The sequence below is a fragment of the Pan paniscus genome, chromosome 20 (assembly GCF_029289425.2).
Source record: "Pan paniscus chromosome 20, NHGRI_mPanPan1-v2.0_pri, whole genome shotgun sequence".
In the NCBI taxonomy this organism is placed as follows: domain Eukaryota; kingdom Metazoa; phylum Chordata; class Mammalia; order Primates; family Hominidae; genus Pan; species Pan paniscus.
The window spans coordinates 19392282-19406712 of record NC_073269.2 but is presented as its reverse complement, the minus strand read 5'-3'; the positions used below and the strand labels follow the sequence as shown (position 1 = coordinate 19406712).

The 14431-nt window shown below is 59.1% G+C and overlaps 2 protein-coding genes across 6 annotated transcripts in view; one reads left to right on the top strand and one right to left on the bottom strand.

Moving 5' to 3' along the window:
* Nucleotides 1-430: 430 nt before the first annotated feature.
* Nucleotides 431-4470, top strand: PTGER1 (prostaglandin E receptor 1). 2 transcript variants are annotated; one of them, XM_034945337.3, is made up of 3 exons: nt 431-1649; nt 2598-3556; nt 4109-4470. In XM_034945337.3, the coding sequence occupies exons 2-3, from the start codon at nt 2615-2617 to the stop codon at nt 4373-4375; spliced, it is 1209 nt and encodes a 402-aa protein (XP_034801228.1). In that variant the 5' UTR covers nt 431-1649; nt 2598-2614; the 3' UTR covers nt 4376-4470. The 2 variants fall into 2 exon arrangements, with proteins under 2 accessions (XP_034801228.1, XP_063456029.1); XM_063599959.1 differs by having other exon boundaries at nt 431-3556.
* Nucleotides 4471-5075: 605 nt separating this feature from the next.
* PKN1 (protein kinase N1) overlaps nt 5076-14431 on the bottom strand; it is a 38778-nt gene continuing 29422 nt past the window's right edge. For all 4 annotated transcript variants that reach the window (XM_008959141.4, XM_034945333.4, XM_055103915.2 and 1 more), the window contains exons 10-22: nt 13194-13269; nt 12967-13108; nt 12783-12876; nt 9304-9380; nt 9152-9227; nt 8978-9069; nt 7429-7605; nt 7131-7193; nt 6957-7033; nt 6640-6782; nt 6263-6370; nt 6094-6174; nt 5076-5360 (exon numbers count right to left, since the gene is read on the bottom strand). In XM_008959141.4, coding sequence (XP_008957389.2) covers nt 5157-5360; nt 6094-6174; nt 6263-6370; nt 6640-6782; nt 6957-7033; nt 7131-7193; nt 7429-7605; nt 8978-9069; nt 9152-9227; nt 9304-9380; nt 12783-12876; nt 12967-13108; nt 13194-13269 — 1410 coding nt within the window. In that variant the 3' untranslated portion in view covers nt 5076-5156. The remainder of the gene's footprint in view (nt 5361-6093; nt 6175-6262; nt 6371-6639; nt 6783-6956; nt 7034-7130; nt 7194-7428; nt 7606-8977; nt 9070-9151; nt 9228-9303; nt 9381-12782; nt 12877-12966; nt 13109-13193; nt 13270-14431) is intronic.

Here is a 14431-nt window from a genome sequence, read left to right as displayed (position 1 = left end):
GAAGGGGTGTGGCTATGTGCGTCTCGGGTGTTGGGTAGGACTGTGAGTCTATCAAGAGTGTTGATGGCTCGTGACGCAATGAGGGAGGGCTGTGTCGTGGGTAAGGGATGTGATAACCGGCTCTGTGTTCCAGGGCAATTGCAGGTGTAACTGGCAGTGTCTGGTGGTGGGGAGTGCAACGGAATGAATGTGTCTTGGGGTGTCCCGGGGTGTGGGGGTGTGTGTCTTAGGGTGCTGTTTCTGGGGCAAGGAGGGGTGCCCGGCTAGGCCTTGGGGTGTTCAGGGGTGTCAGGGTATGTCTCGGGGTGTTGCTGTTTCCTGGGTGGGGGTGCTGGCCAGGTCTAGGGGTGTCTAGGGGTGCAGGTGTGTGTGTCTCAGGGCGTTGCTGTTTCTGGGTGAGGGTGGGGGTGGCCAGCTAGGTCTCTGGTGTCCAGCGGCGGGGGGTGTCACTTCTTGTGCCTTGGGTGTACGGAGTGTGCTGGTGGGGCCTGTCTGGGATTGTTGGGGGGTCATTGAAAGTCATACAGAGTGTGGTCAGGGGCAGTTTTGGCAATAAGGAGTGTGTGTGCGTGTGTGTGTCTCTCGGGGTGCCAAGTGAGACCCTATTTCCCAGCACTAAGGAGGGTGGTGCGGGTGATCATCTCAGAGGGCTGCATTTTGGGGTGTTGGGAGGGGCTGGAATTGAGGCAGTAACTCTGGGTGCGTCCCGGCGCTGGGGGTAAGACCCTGAGTTCAGGGATGTGGCGGCAGCAACCTGGCTGTGCTGAGATGGGGACAGGATGAAACTGAGTGGTAAGTGACAGGATTGTATGTCTTAGGGTGTGAGGCTGTGCCAGTGTGACCCTACTTCTCAGGGCAGGAGGCGAGTCTTTGTGTCTTAGGACGTGTGTCACAGGTGTCACTCAGCCCATCTTAAAGGAGCCAGTCACTGGGGAGAGTCCCCAGGTCGCCAGGCCTCCTGGTTCCCCTGCCCCCTTTCAGCCTCCTCCCAGGATATGACTCGCTGTGGCCCTAGCCGGGGCTTAAGCCCCTGTATAAATAGGCGGATCCCATGGCCAGGCTGGGCCTGACCCAAGCTGGTCTACCCGAGGCCCTGCCCACCAGCACCCACCCCGACATCCACGAAGGCTTTGGCAGGGCAGGGGGGCATTGCTGGCCCCACAGAATTGGAGTTAGCCTCTCTAGCTCCAAAGCCCCAGGGAGGGGGGCAGTGGCACCCCCTGCAGCTGCCCCAGCCCGCCCCAGACGACGCTCACATTTTCCAGTGTTTAGATTTTATCCGCTTTATTAATGAGGCAAGAGGCCCGATCCTGGGGGGAAGGGGGCTGCTCCCGCCCTGCTGGGAGGAGGGGGTCACATGGGGCCAGACCAACTCCAGGGAGCCTCACTCCTCGTGGAGGGAGCCGCTGGGGCCCAGAGTGGCCCCCGCCCATTGCCAGGAGCAGAGAGGGGGGTCTCTGCCACTCCAGGCCCCCAGCGGGCGTGCGCGGGGTGGAGCGGCCCCTGGAGGCCAGCAAGGGCGGCGGGAGGAGCCGAGGAGCCGCCCCAGGAAGAGGGAGGGAGGAAGCGGCTTGCCGGAGAGCCAGGGCGCAGTGGGCGGCAGGGCTGAGCGGCCGGTGATGGGGACCCCACATCCCAGGCAGTGCCAGGTAAGCGGGTTGCACATGAGGGTCCCTGATTGGGGAGGAGGAGGGCATGAAGGGGTGGGGCCATGGCCACCTGCTGTCCGTCCTGTGTCCCCGGGCTCTTCTCCCTGATCTGTGCGTCCCTGTCTTACCGTCTGTCCATCCTCCCTTCCCATCTGGCCTGGTGGGCAGTTCCGCCCTTTCAGCCCTCACCACCAGGATATCAAAGAGTGGATGGTCGTGGGGCCGCCTCCAGGCCTCTGGGGCAGGGATATGGAGTGGAACCGTGGGCACCCAGGGTGAGGCAGAGGTGATCGGGGTAGGGCCTGGTGAGAGACCGCAGTGGAGCAGAGGCAGGTCCATGGGGCAGGGGCAGAGATGGGTCCATGGCACAGATGTGGCTGTGCCATGTGGGGTCAGAGATGGGTCCATGGGGGACAGGGACATGGCCGTGGGGAGAGATGTGCCAGTGGTGGTAGAGATGGGGCTGGGGCATCGAGGATGGGACTGGAGTAAAGCTGACATGGGGAAAGTCAGGTAGGGCCACAGGGGCAGAAATGGGTGAGAGCTATCAGATGGAGCCACAGGCCCCAGGAATTTGCTGGGTGTAAAAATGGAAGGTGGGGGTCGGAGGGGTGGGATCTGTGAGGCCCAGAGGCACTGGCAGAGATGCCTGAGGGCGGGGCTGGGGGGAATCTTGCAGGAAACCATGAAGGGCAGAGAAAGGGCCAGTGGGGTTAGAGGGAGGCCCTGGAGCAGGAGATGGGGTGGTGAGAGGCAAAAGAGAGGGAGAAGGGTTTCCAAATGGAGTGGCCAGGTCATTTGGAGTTGCCCATGGCAACTGCCATGGGCAGAGGGGCCGCCTGAGAACGCCATGGAGTCAAACAGGCCCTGATGTTCTGAGATGGCACCGTGGGCTGGTCCCCGCCCGGGCCCAGCCAGCCTCACTCTGCCCTCCTCTCCTCTATCTAGCACCCCTGGCGCCTGACATGAGCCCTTGCGGGCCCCTCAACCTGAGCCTGGCGGGCGAGGCGACCACATGCGCGGCGCCCTGGGTCCCCAACACGTCGGCCGTGCCGCCGTCGGGCGCTTCGCCCGCGCTGCCCATCTTCTCCATGACGCTGGGCGCCGTGTCCAACCTGCTGGCGCTGGCGCTGCTGGCGCAGGCCGCCGGCCGCCTGCGACGCCGCCGCTCGGCCGCCACCTTCCTGCTGTTTGTGGCCAGCCTGCTGGCCACCGACCTGGCGGGCCACGTGATCCCGGGCGCGCTGGTGCTGCGTCTGTACACTGCGGGGCGCGCTCCGGCCGGCGGGGCCTGCCACTTCCTGGGCGGCTGCATGGTCTTCTTCGGCCTGTGCCCGCTGCTGCTGGGCTGTGGCATGGCCGTGGAGCGCTGCGTGGGCGTCACGCGGCCGCTGCTCCACGCCGCGCGGGTCTCGGTCGCCCGCGCGCGCCTGGCGCTGGCCGCGGTGGCCGCGGTGGCCTTGGCCGTGGCGCTGCTGCCGCTGGCGCGCGTGGGCCGCTATGAGCTGCAGTACCCGGGCACGTGGTGCTTCATCGGCCTGGGTCCCCCGGGCGGCTGGCGCCAGGCACTGCTTGCTGGCCTCTTCGCCAGCCTCGGCCTGGTCGCGCTCCTCGCCGCGCTGGTGTGCAACACGCTCAGCGGCCTGGCTCTGCTACGCGCCCGCTGGCGACGCCGCTCCCGACGGCCTCCCCCGGCCTCAGGCCCCGACAGCCGGCGTCGCTGGGGGGCGCGCGGACCCCGCTCGGCCTCCGCCTCGTCCGCCTCGTCCATCGCTTCGGCCTCCACCTTCTTTGGCGGCTCTCGGAGCAGCGGCTCGGCACGCAGAGCTCGCGCCCACGACGTGGAGATGGTGGGCCAGCTTGTCGGTATCATGGTGGTGTCGTGCATCTGCTGGAGCCCAATGCTGGTGAGGGGCGCACCGGCCCCTCGAGCCACGCTCCTTCCCGCTCCCTCTCGGCACCCTCCTGCCCTTTGTCGTCCCAGGACACCTGGGGCCTCCATCCTGGACTCAACCAAGGCCCCGGCCCCTAGAGGCCCCACCTGCCCCGAAAGCCAGCATCGCCTTCTCCATCTGACCTCCCATCCTTCCTCCTAGCCCCCCTCTCCTCTTCCTTTTTGGGGTCTTTGTAGCGCACCCCGACCCACACAAGCCTCCTCTCCTGCCCCACCGTTATAAGTCCCCGCGCTTCATTCCCTAGTCCTTTCACCCAACCCCCTTGCTTTTCCTCTTTCCGGGATACCTGAGACTCCTCTACGGCCGGACCCCCACCCACTGAAGGTGTTTGTTTCTTTGCCCCCCCTTTTTTTCCGCATCCGTTTCTCATCTGGATCCCCATTTACCCTCCCTGCGACGGCTCGCCCCTCCTCCCAGGCTTTTACCTTCCAGCCACGCCCCCACCATCCCTGCGCCCCCCTGCGCCCGCGCCTGCTCTATAGCTCACACCGGCTTCCCCCGCAGGTGTTGGTGGCGCTGGCGGTCGGCGGCTGGAGCTCTACCTCCCTGCAGCGGCCACTGTTCCTGGCCGTGCGCCTTGCCTCCTGGAACCAGATCCTGGACCCTTGGGTGTACATCCTACTGCGCCAGGCCGTGCTGCGCCAACTGCTTCGCCTCCTGCCCCCGAGGGCCGGGGCCAAGGGCGGCCCCGCGGGGCTGGGCCTAACACCGAGCGCCTGGGAGGCCAGCTCGCTGCGCAGCTCCCGGCACAGCGGCCTCAGCCACTTCTAAGCACAACCAGAGGCCCAACGACTAAGCCAGCCCACCCTGGGCTGGGCCCAGGTGCGCGGCGCAGAGCCTTTGAGGAATAAAAAGCCATTCTGCGAGTCCAGGCAGGACGGTGTGTCCCGTCGGGGCTTCGGCATCCACTGGGGCCGCGCGGGGGGCTGCAGGGACGCCGCGTGCGCCTCCAGGGTGGATGCAGTTCCGGGGCCTACCAGAAGAGGGCGCGGAGACACGGGGGCGCGGTTCTAGGAGGTTCGAGGCTGCCGGGCCCGTGGGCGCCAGAGCCGCAGGAGCAAGCGCACCGTGCGGGCGGCGGGGGCTGGGACTCCGCTGGGAGCAGAGACAGAGGGTGTGTGGGGCGTTTCCTGACCTTGCCGCTGCCCTAACGGACTTCCGAAACCATTCTGCTCACTGCGGCTTTGAGCTCTTCCAATACAGCCCCAAAACCCTATCCCCAAACCATTTTGCTCCACGCCCCTGGGCGCCCCCCAACACAATCCCGACCCCCCCTCCCATCTCGGCTTACCCACGCTCCCCACCATAAGAACAGCCCCGAGTCCACGCCGCCCCTTGATCCTCTTCAGATGACACCCCCATCAGTCAGACTCCCACGACCACCCAGCCACCTGCCCCGCAAACGTCCACACCTCCAAGCACGCCCCCACCCCCAATGACTGCACACAAGAAGACACGGAGGATGCAAGGATCCGGCAAATCCCAAAGGCCTTTTTAAAAACTAAGAGCTCTCGGGCAGGGGCAGGGGCAGGGGCAGGGGCAGGGGAGGGGGCTAGCAGCCCCCGGCCACGAAGTCGAAGTCCAGGAAGGCTGCCTGCTCCGCGGCTGTGAGGGGCCGCGCGTCGCGAGGCGGGCTCAGTGTGGGGGCCTCCCCGGTGAACTCCTCGTCGAAGTTGCTGACGTCGGTGCGGCCGGACACCGTGGGCACAAAGGGCGGTGGCAGGCGCCGGGCCAACAGGGCTTCCCAGCCCAGAGTCTGCAGGGGAGGGAAGCGGAGGGGAGGGTCAGCCTGGAGGCTGAAGAGGGGGCGTGCTGCAGTGGGGACCAGTCCTGGGGCTCGGGGACCACGGAGAGGAGTGAGCATATAGAGGACAAGTGGGGTGGGGGGACTGGGGCTCAGGAGGGATCACCTGCGAGAGCCTGGTGGAGAAGCCGGATTAGGAAAAGTGGAGGCCCGGCGTGGTGGCTCAGGCCTGTAATCCCAGCACTTCGGGAGGCCGAGGCGGGAGGATCACTTGAGGCCAGGAGTTCAGGACCAGCCTGGCCAACATGGTGAAACCCCGTCTCTACTAAAAATACAAAAATTAGCCTGGTGTGGTGGAGTGGTGCACGCCTGTAATCCCAGGTACTCGGGAGGCTGAGGCAGGAGAACTGCATGAACCTGGGAGGCGGAGGTTGCAGTGAGCCGAGATTGAGCCACTGCACTCCAGCCTGGGCGACAGAGCAAGACCCTGGCTTAAAAAAAAAAAAAAAAAAAGGGAAAAGTGGAGATGTGGGATTAGGAGGGTCCTTGGGGGGAACAAAAGTGGAGGAGGGAAATGGGGGTGTCAAAGGAGGTGACGATGTTGCCCTGGAGGTGCAACGAGGCCCTTGAGGCGCAACGAGGCCCTTGAGGCAAAGCGGCTAGGCATGGGGGGCGTCTGGTGTGGGGTGATGAACCGGCCCTGGGGGAGGGCCGGGGTCACTGAGGTCCTTGTGGGGAATCTCACCCTGAAGAAGGGCTGTTTCTTCACATCTTCTGCATCTCTCTCGCTAGATCCCAGCCTCCGCTCTGGGTTCCTCCGAAGCAGCTTGGAGGAAGGAGCACTGTGTCAGGATCTGTCCCCTCCTGGGCCCCACTGCCCCTCCCCAGGCCCGCCCCACGTCGGGGGTCCTCACCCTTCTCATGATGCCGATGGCTTCGGCCGACAGGAAGCGGGGGTAGCGAACCTCGTCGTTGACGATGCTGTCGAAGACCTCCTCCTCGTCGTCCCCTGGGAATGGGGACTGGGGAGAGGGAGGCCCAGGGTGAACGAGGCCCCTCCTCTGGCTGCTCCAAACCCAGCCCGACCTGAGCCCCACACTCTGCTGCAGCTCTTGGGTGCTGGCTTACTTGGGCAGGGAAATGCCCCATTTTATAGATGTGGAAACTGAGGCCAGGGAAGCAGAGCCAGCAGCCCTCGATCACACAACACGTGGTGGAGGCAGACTTGGATCCCACCCTGGGCACACGCAGGTTCCAATGAGATCCGAGACACACAGGGGCGGGGTCTCACCTCGCCAACCAGCATCTCGTAGAGCAGCACGCCCAGTCCCCACCAGTCCACAGCCCGCGTGTACGACGTGTCCGTCAGCACCTCAGGGGCCAGGAACTCCGGGGTCCCACAGAATGTGCTGGTCCGGTCCCCATAGCCCATCCCTGGGGACAGCAAGGCCATGTGAGGTTATGGGGGCCAGAGGAGTCACTCAGCCCAATGTGGGGTTGTCCACACAGCCAGCCCTGTCCCAGGGTCAGGGTGGGGGGCACCCCGAATAGGGTTAGGGACCCCATTCCTTCCCCCTCCTTTGTCTAATCCAGAGGCCAGCCCCTCACCCTCCTTGCAGAGGCCAAAGTCTGCGATCTTGACGTAGCCCTCGGTGTCCAGGAGCAAATTGTCCAACTTCAGGTCCCTGTTGGGGGTTGGAGGGATGGAAAGAGGGATGAGCGGGGGTCTGGGCCCTGTCCCCACAACGGGCAGTGTGCACATGCATGCACACACGCACACACCTGTAGACGATCTTGTGTTCGTGAAGAAACTGTAGGCCCAGCACCACGCAGGCGGAATAAAAGCTGCAGAGAGAGAGAGGCTGCTGAGAGGGGTGGGGCCACCCTGCAAGGAGGGAGGGTCACATAAGCCGGGCTTCCACATCCTCAAAAGCCCCCCAGTCTCCCCAAAGCTCTGGGAGGCTGAGGGAAGCAAGGCCTGAGGGTGGAGGGGTGAGAAGCAGGCTGCCAGCCTCTCGGGGGGACTAAGTGTCAGATGGTGTAGGGGGAGGCAGGGGCCCGGGCTGGGGTCCAGGCTCACATGGCACGGGGCTCAGAGAACACGTCGCTGTGGATGTGCAGCATCAGGTCCCCACCGGCCGAGTACTCCATCACGAAGCACACGTGCTCCGGTGTCTGGAAACAGCCGAAAAGGTTCACCAGGAAGGGGTGTCCCGCACTGGTCACTGCCGCCAATATCCGCTTCTCACACATCAGGCTGGGGAGGGGTAGGGGATAGAAGTCAGAGACCATGGCCGCCACTTACCCCAGACTCCCAGATGGCAACCAAAGCCCATACAGAGGGAAGCAGAACTGAGAAACGTCATCTCAGCACCTGGATACAGCCATGCCTGAAGGTAGCACACTCCTGGACTTTTCAGATCCAGACCAATAAATTTCTTTACTTGTTTCAGTCTTTCTCAGTTGGGTTCCTGATTATCAAAAGGATGCTGGGAAGACCAGGCACAATCTCAGTGCCTGTACCGAATGTTTAGAGGGGTTAGGCACTGTGTAGAGAGCACCTGACAACCATGTGTGGAAGGCAGTAGCATTCTGCTTCTCCACAACAAGAGGGGTTCTTTTTTTTTTTTTTTTTTTTTTTGAGACAGAGTCAGGCTGGAGTGCAGTGGTGCGATCTTGGCTCACTGCAACCTCCGCCTCCTGGGTTCAAGCAATATTCCTGCCTCAGCCTCCCAAGTAGGTGGGACTACAGGCACCCGCCACCATGCCTGGCTGATTTTTGTATTTTTAGTAGAGACGGGGTTTCACCATGTTGGCCACACTGGTCTCGATGTCCTGACCTCAGATGATCTGCCCACCTCAGCCTCCCAAAGTGCTGGGATTACAGGCGTGAGCCACCACGCCCAGCCAAGAAGCTGAGGTTCTGAAGGGAGAAGTGACCTCCCCAGGATCTCCAAGCCCATGCTGCAGAATTGAGATTTGAACCCAGGAACCTGACCCTAAAGCAGAGGCAGTATGGTGGCACCACAAAGGGCACAGGCTTCAGAGCCTGAGTCTCTAGCTTTGAATCCTGGACCTGCTGCTTACTGGCTGTGTGACCTTGGGTAAATTGCTGAACCTCTCTGTGCCATCAGTATTTATCTTATAGGGCTACATGGAGGAACAAATGAATAACTTTCCTAAGAGCTATTATTATCTTGGTATTAGGCTAGTAGGTATTAGTGACTTTTTGTTTTGAGACAGGGTCTCACTGTGTTGACCAGGCTGGAGTGCAGTGGCGCGATCTCAGCTCACTGCAACCTTGACCTACTGGGCTCAGGCGATCCTCCTATCTCAGCCTCATGAGTAGCTGGGGCTACAAGCATGTGCCACCACACCCAGCTAATTATTTTGTATTTTTTGTAAAGATGGGGGTGTCACCATGTTGCCCAGCCTGGTCTTGAAATTCTGAGCCCAAGTGATCCACCTGCCTCGGCCTCCCAGAGTGCTGGGATTACAGGTAAGAGCCACTGTGCCTGGCGTTAGTGACTACTATGAGTCACTCTCCCTGTAGCTCCAAGGAGAGAACTGCTCTGTCATTTCCCAAAAGAGAAGACAGAGGTCCCCAGAGGACCACGGCAGGTCCCCACCTCTCCACCTCGTCTCGGGCCACAATGTCCCCTTTCTTCAGAGCCTTGATGGCGAACAGCTCCCCACTGGGCCGGAATTCGGAGAGGAGCACCTGGAACCACAGTGGGCAGGGGTGGTTTTAGCGGCCAGCCAGGGACCTGGGGGGTCTCCCAATTCCCTGTCCTCCACCTCACCTTCCCAAAATGACCCCGGCCCAGCACCGCCAGGAACTTGAAATCTTCGAGGGTCAGAGGTGACTTCCTCAGAGGGCTGTGGAGAGAGGCCACTGGTGAGAACAAGGACAGCGGGCAGGGGTGGTGGACAGGGGGCCAGGGAGTGGTGTCACCTGCACAGGGCGGGGCCTGGGGTCTCCCGGGTCTCCGAAGGCAGCTCGGGAGCGGTGGATTCCTGGATGGGGGAGCTCTGTGGCGGAGAGAGGAGGCCAGAGTAAGGGGAGTCAGAGATGCCCTCATAACCACAGCAGCCTCCAAGGCCCTGCAAGATCTGCCCCCGACCTCTCTGTCCTCACCTCTCCTCCCACGCAGCCCCTCATTCACTCTCCTCCAGCCACACGCCTGCACCACCATGGCTGGCTAATTTTTGTATTTTTAGTAGAGACGGGGTTTCACCATGTTGGCCAGGCTGGTCTGGAACTCCTGATCTCAGGTGATCACCCGCCTCGGCCTCCCAAAGTGCCGGGATTACAGGCGTGAGCCACTGCGCCCAACCTGAATTTTTTTTTTTTTAGAGACAGGGTCTTGCTCTGTCGCCCAGGATGGAGTGCAGGGGCGCAGTCATAGCTCAGTGCAGCCTCCAACTCTACCTCCGCCTCCTGAGTAGCTGGGACTAAAGGCATGCACCACCACGTCTAGCTAATTTTTTTTTTTTTTGAGACGGAGTTTCACTCTTGTTGCCCAGGCTGGAGTACAATGGTGTGATCTTCGCTCACTGCAACCTCCGCCTCCCGGATTCAAGTGATTCTCCTACCTCAGCCTCCCAAACAGCTGGGATTACAGGCATGCACCACTACGCCCGGCTAATTTTTTATATTTTTAGTAGAGATGGGGTTTCTCCATGTTGGTCAGGGTGGTCTTCAACTCCCGACCTGAGGTGATCCACCTGCCTCAGCCTCCCAAAGTGCTGGGATTACAGGCGTCAGCCACCGCGCCCGGCCTAATTTTTGTAGACATGGGGTCTTGTTCTGTTCCTCAGACTGGTCTCAAACTTCTGGCCTCAAGCGATCTTCTTCGTTCAGCTTCCTGAGTAGCTGGGACTACAAGTGCAAGCCATCATGCCTGGCTTGACAATGTCCATTTTTTATTTTATTATTTTTATTTTTGAGACTGAGTCTCACTCTGTTGCCCAGGCTGGGGTACAGTGGTGTGATCTCGGCTCACTGCAACCTCCGTCTCCCAGATTCCAGCAATTCTCCTGCCTCAGCCTCCCGAGTAGCTGGGATTACAGGTGTGCACCACCACGCCCGGCTAATTTTTGTATTTTTAGTAGAGATGGGATTTCACCATGTTAGCCAGGATGGTCTCGATCTCTTGACTCCAAAGTGCTGGGATTACAGGCGTGAGCCACCACGCCCAACCCATTACTTCTACTTTCTAAAAAATTAGATCTATAAAAAATTAGCCAGGTGTGGTGGCGCACGCCTGTAGTCCCAGTTACTTGGGAGGCTGAAGTGAGAGGATCACCTGAGCTCAGGAGGTCGAGGCTGCAGCGAGCCATGACTGCGCCACTGCACTCCACCCTGGATGGCAGAGCGAGACCCCGTTTCAAAAAAAAAAGATAAAAGATAAAATGCATTCAGGCTGGGTGCAGTAGCTCATACCTGTATCTCAGCAATTTGGGAGGCTGCAGAGGGGAGAACACTTGAGGTCAGGAGTTCAAGACCAGCCTGGCCAACATGGTGAAACCCCATCTCTACTAAAACCAAAAATTAGTCGGGCATGATGGCACATGCCTGTAGTCCCAGCTATTAGGGAGGCTGAGGCATGGGAATCTTTGAACCTGAGAGGCAGAGATTGGAGTGAGCTGAGATCACGCCACTGCATTCCAACGCCCATTCTGGGCGACAGAGTGAGACTCTGTCTCAAAATAAATAAATAAATAAATAAAATGCATTCAGTGAGGTGGGCAAGAGGAACAGGTTACATATGCATCCACCCAGGAAACCATCAGCCAGCCTAGGAGTTGGCAAATGCTGGCTGGTGGGCCAGCCTGTTTTTATAGTTTGTAAGAGCTAAGAATGGCTTTCACTATTTTTTTTTTTTTTTTTAAGAGATGCAGTGGCCGGGCATGGTGACTCACACCTATAATCCCAGCACTTTGGGAGGCTGAGGTGGGCAGATCATCTGAGGTCAGGAGTTCAAGACCAGCCTGGCCAACAAGGTGAAACCCCGTCTCTATTAAAAATACAAAAATTAGCTGGGTGTGGTGTCACACACCTGTAGTCCCAGCTACTTGGGTGGTTGAGGCAGGAGAATCCCTTGAACCTGGGAGGCAGAGGTTGCAGTGAGCCTAGATCACACCACTGCACTCCAGCCTGGGCAACAGAGTGAGACTCCATCTCAAAAAAAAAAAAAAAAAAAAAAAGAGATGGAGTTTTGCCATGTTGTTCAGGCCAGACTCCAACTCCTGGGCTCAAGTCATCCTCCTGCCTCGGCCTCCCAAGTAGCTGGGACCACAGGTAAACTGATTTTTACATTTTTAAATCGTTGGGGGAATTAAAAAAAACAAAAAAAGGAACAATATTTCATTGCCCATGAAAGTTCTACAATGTTCAAACTTCCACATGTACTACCAATAAGGTTTTACTGGAATAGAGACACGCTTACAGTGTACATATCGTCTGTGGCTGCTTTCAAACTACAAAGCAGACAGGGACTGTCTAGCCCACAAAGCCAAAAATATTGACTCTCTGGCCCTTTCTGGAAAACGCGTGCTGACCTCTGACCGAGATCAAGATAAGGAACATTTCCATCACCCGGCAGGTCCCCTTGTGGCTCCCAGCTTGCGGTAACCTCTGCCTAGAGAACAGCACTCTCTCGATCATTCTATCATTGACATGAGTTTTAAATATGCTCGTTTTGCAAAGTGGTACACTGAGGCACAGAGGTGGCACGGCAGGGGTGGGAACCCAGGGGGTCCAGCCCCTGAGCTCACAGTTTTATTTATTTTTATTTTTTGAGATGGAGTCGCTCTGTCGCCCAGGCTGGAGCGCAGTTGGTATGATCTTGGCTTACTGCAACCTCCGCCTCTCAGGTTCAACTGATCCTCCTGCCCCAGTTGCCTGGGTAGCTGGGATTACAGGTGCCCACCACCGCACCCGGCTAATTCTTGTATTTTTATTAGAGACAGGGTTTCATGGTGTTGGCCAGGCTGGTCTTGAACTCCTGGCCTCAAGTGATCCACCCGCCTCAGCCTCCCAAAGTGCTGGGATTATAGGTGTGAGCCACTGTGCCCAGCCTGTTTTGTTTTTTGAGATAGTATTTCGCTATGTTGCCCAGGCTGGAGTGCAGTGGCAGGATCATGGCTCACAGTGGCTCACTGTGTTGCCCAGGCTGGTCTCAAACTCCTGGGCTCCAGCAATCCTCCCATGTCAGCCTCCCAGAAGTGCTGAGATTATAGGCATGAGCTGTATTTTAACCAGGATGGGGATCTGGGCACACGTTTTAACCAGCATAGAGATCTGGGCCCTGGTTCTGCCACAGACATGCTGCGTGGCTCCAGGGAAGTTCCTAGTGGTCTCTGAGCCTGGAGCAGGACCCCTGACGCTGCCCAGGCCAGGCCTACGGGGATAGAAGGGGGGACCCTCACCAGGCTCGATGGGCTGGAAGGAGGATCCCGCGAGCTCTTCTGAGGTGAGCTGTCCGAGTCAGTGCCGAGGTTCAGCTTCTCCACCGATATGTCACTGCAGCAGACGAGAGGAGGGTGTGTCTGGGACCCAGGACCCTCGCAGGCTTCAAGGGGCAGCCGGGACCATGGGGCCCTCCTTCCTTACCCTGTGGTCCGGGCCTCGGATCCTGGAGAAGCCCCAGGGCTGAAGGTGCCTGTGCCCGTGGCATTGGGGATGAGCCTCCGGAGCAGCCGCACCCACGTGGCGACATCGATGTTCATCTGCCTAGCACGCTGGAACGCCTTCCCTGGGGGGACGGGGCAGGCGTCACCCTCCATGACACTCCCAGGACCCCTGGCCTCTCCCCCAGGAAGCCTGGAGCACCCTCTCACCTTGCTGCTTGGAGAAAATTTTCTTCTGCCGTCGGAGCCGAGGAATCCTCTCAATGACAGGGTTGCGGAAGGTGACCTGGGGGAAGGGACCAAAATGTGAGGACCCTCTGCCCACCTGCAGGCAGACAGATTGGTAAGGAAGCCCCTGGGAGCACAGGTGTGCACGCCCAAGTGGGGTTCTGGTCACGTGGCATCAGATTCAACCTGAGTACCATGTGACAATGAAGAGGTCATCAGTGCAACCCATGGCTCCCCTCCTGAAGGGACGTCTTGGAAAAGCAAGAAGCAGACAACCAGGTCCCCTTCTAGAGGTGGGGAGAGCATCTGACCCAACAAGACTGACAGACAGCGACTGCAAACGGACGCCACGCCATCCCACACCCCATTCCCCACATGTGCTCCCAGACCCCAGACCTGCAGTAGCAGCAACACCTGGGAACTTGCTAGAAACACAGGTTTCCAGGCCCCCCTTTGACCTACTGAGCCAGAAACATGGAGTGGAGGAAGCGCGCGCATGCTCTCTCTCTCTATATATATACACACACACACACATATATATATACACACATATATATATGCACATATGAGTAGTCCGATCTCGGCTCACTGCAGCCTCCACCTCCCGGGCTCAAGAGATCCTCCCACCTCAGCCTCCTGAGTAGCTGGGACTACAGGCACGCACCCCCATGCCTGGCAAATTGTTGTATTTTTGTAGAGACGGAGTTTCACCATGTTGGCCAGGCTGGTCCTGAACTCCTGGGCTCAAGCGATCTGCCCACTTTGGCCTCCCAAAGTGCTGGGATTACAGGCGCGAGCCACCGCGCCCGGCCCTAAAGCACTCAGTATTTCAACAAGCCCCCAGGCAATGCTGGTGCCCACCCATCTATGGAAGCCACCTGTCAAGTTGAATTCTCCCAACTCCAACACAACTTCTAGAAGGTGCTGAAGTCACAGAACTGCAGTGTCTGGTATGGTTGTCACATGTGGCGATTTAAATTAGTGAAAATGTCAGCGAAATTAAAACTTTGGCTCCCTGGTCACACTGGTCACACTTCAGATAGAGAACATTTCCATCTACAACAGAACTCAGCTACTGTGGGTGCATCGACAACAGAGCTGCAGAAAGTTCCTTTTTTCTTTGAGACTCTGTTGCCCAGGCTGGAGTGCAGCGGCGCAATCTGGGCTCACCACAACCTCCACCTCCCAGGCTCTAGAGATTCTCCTGCCTCAGCCTCCCG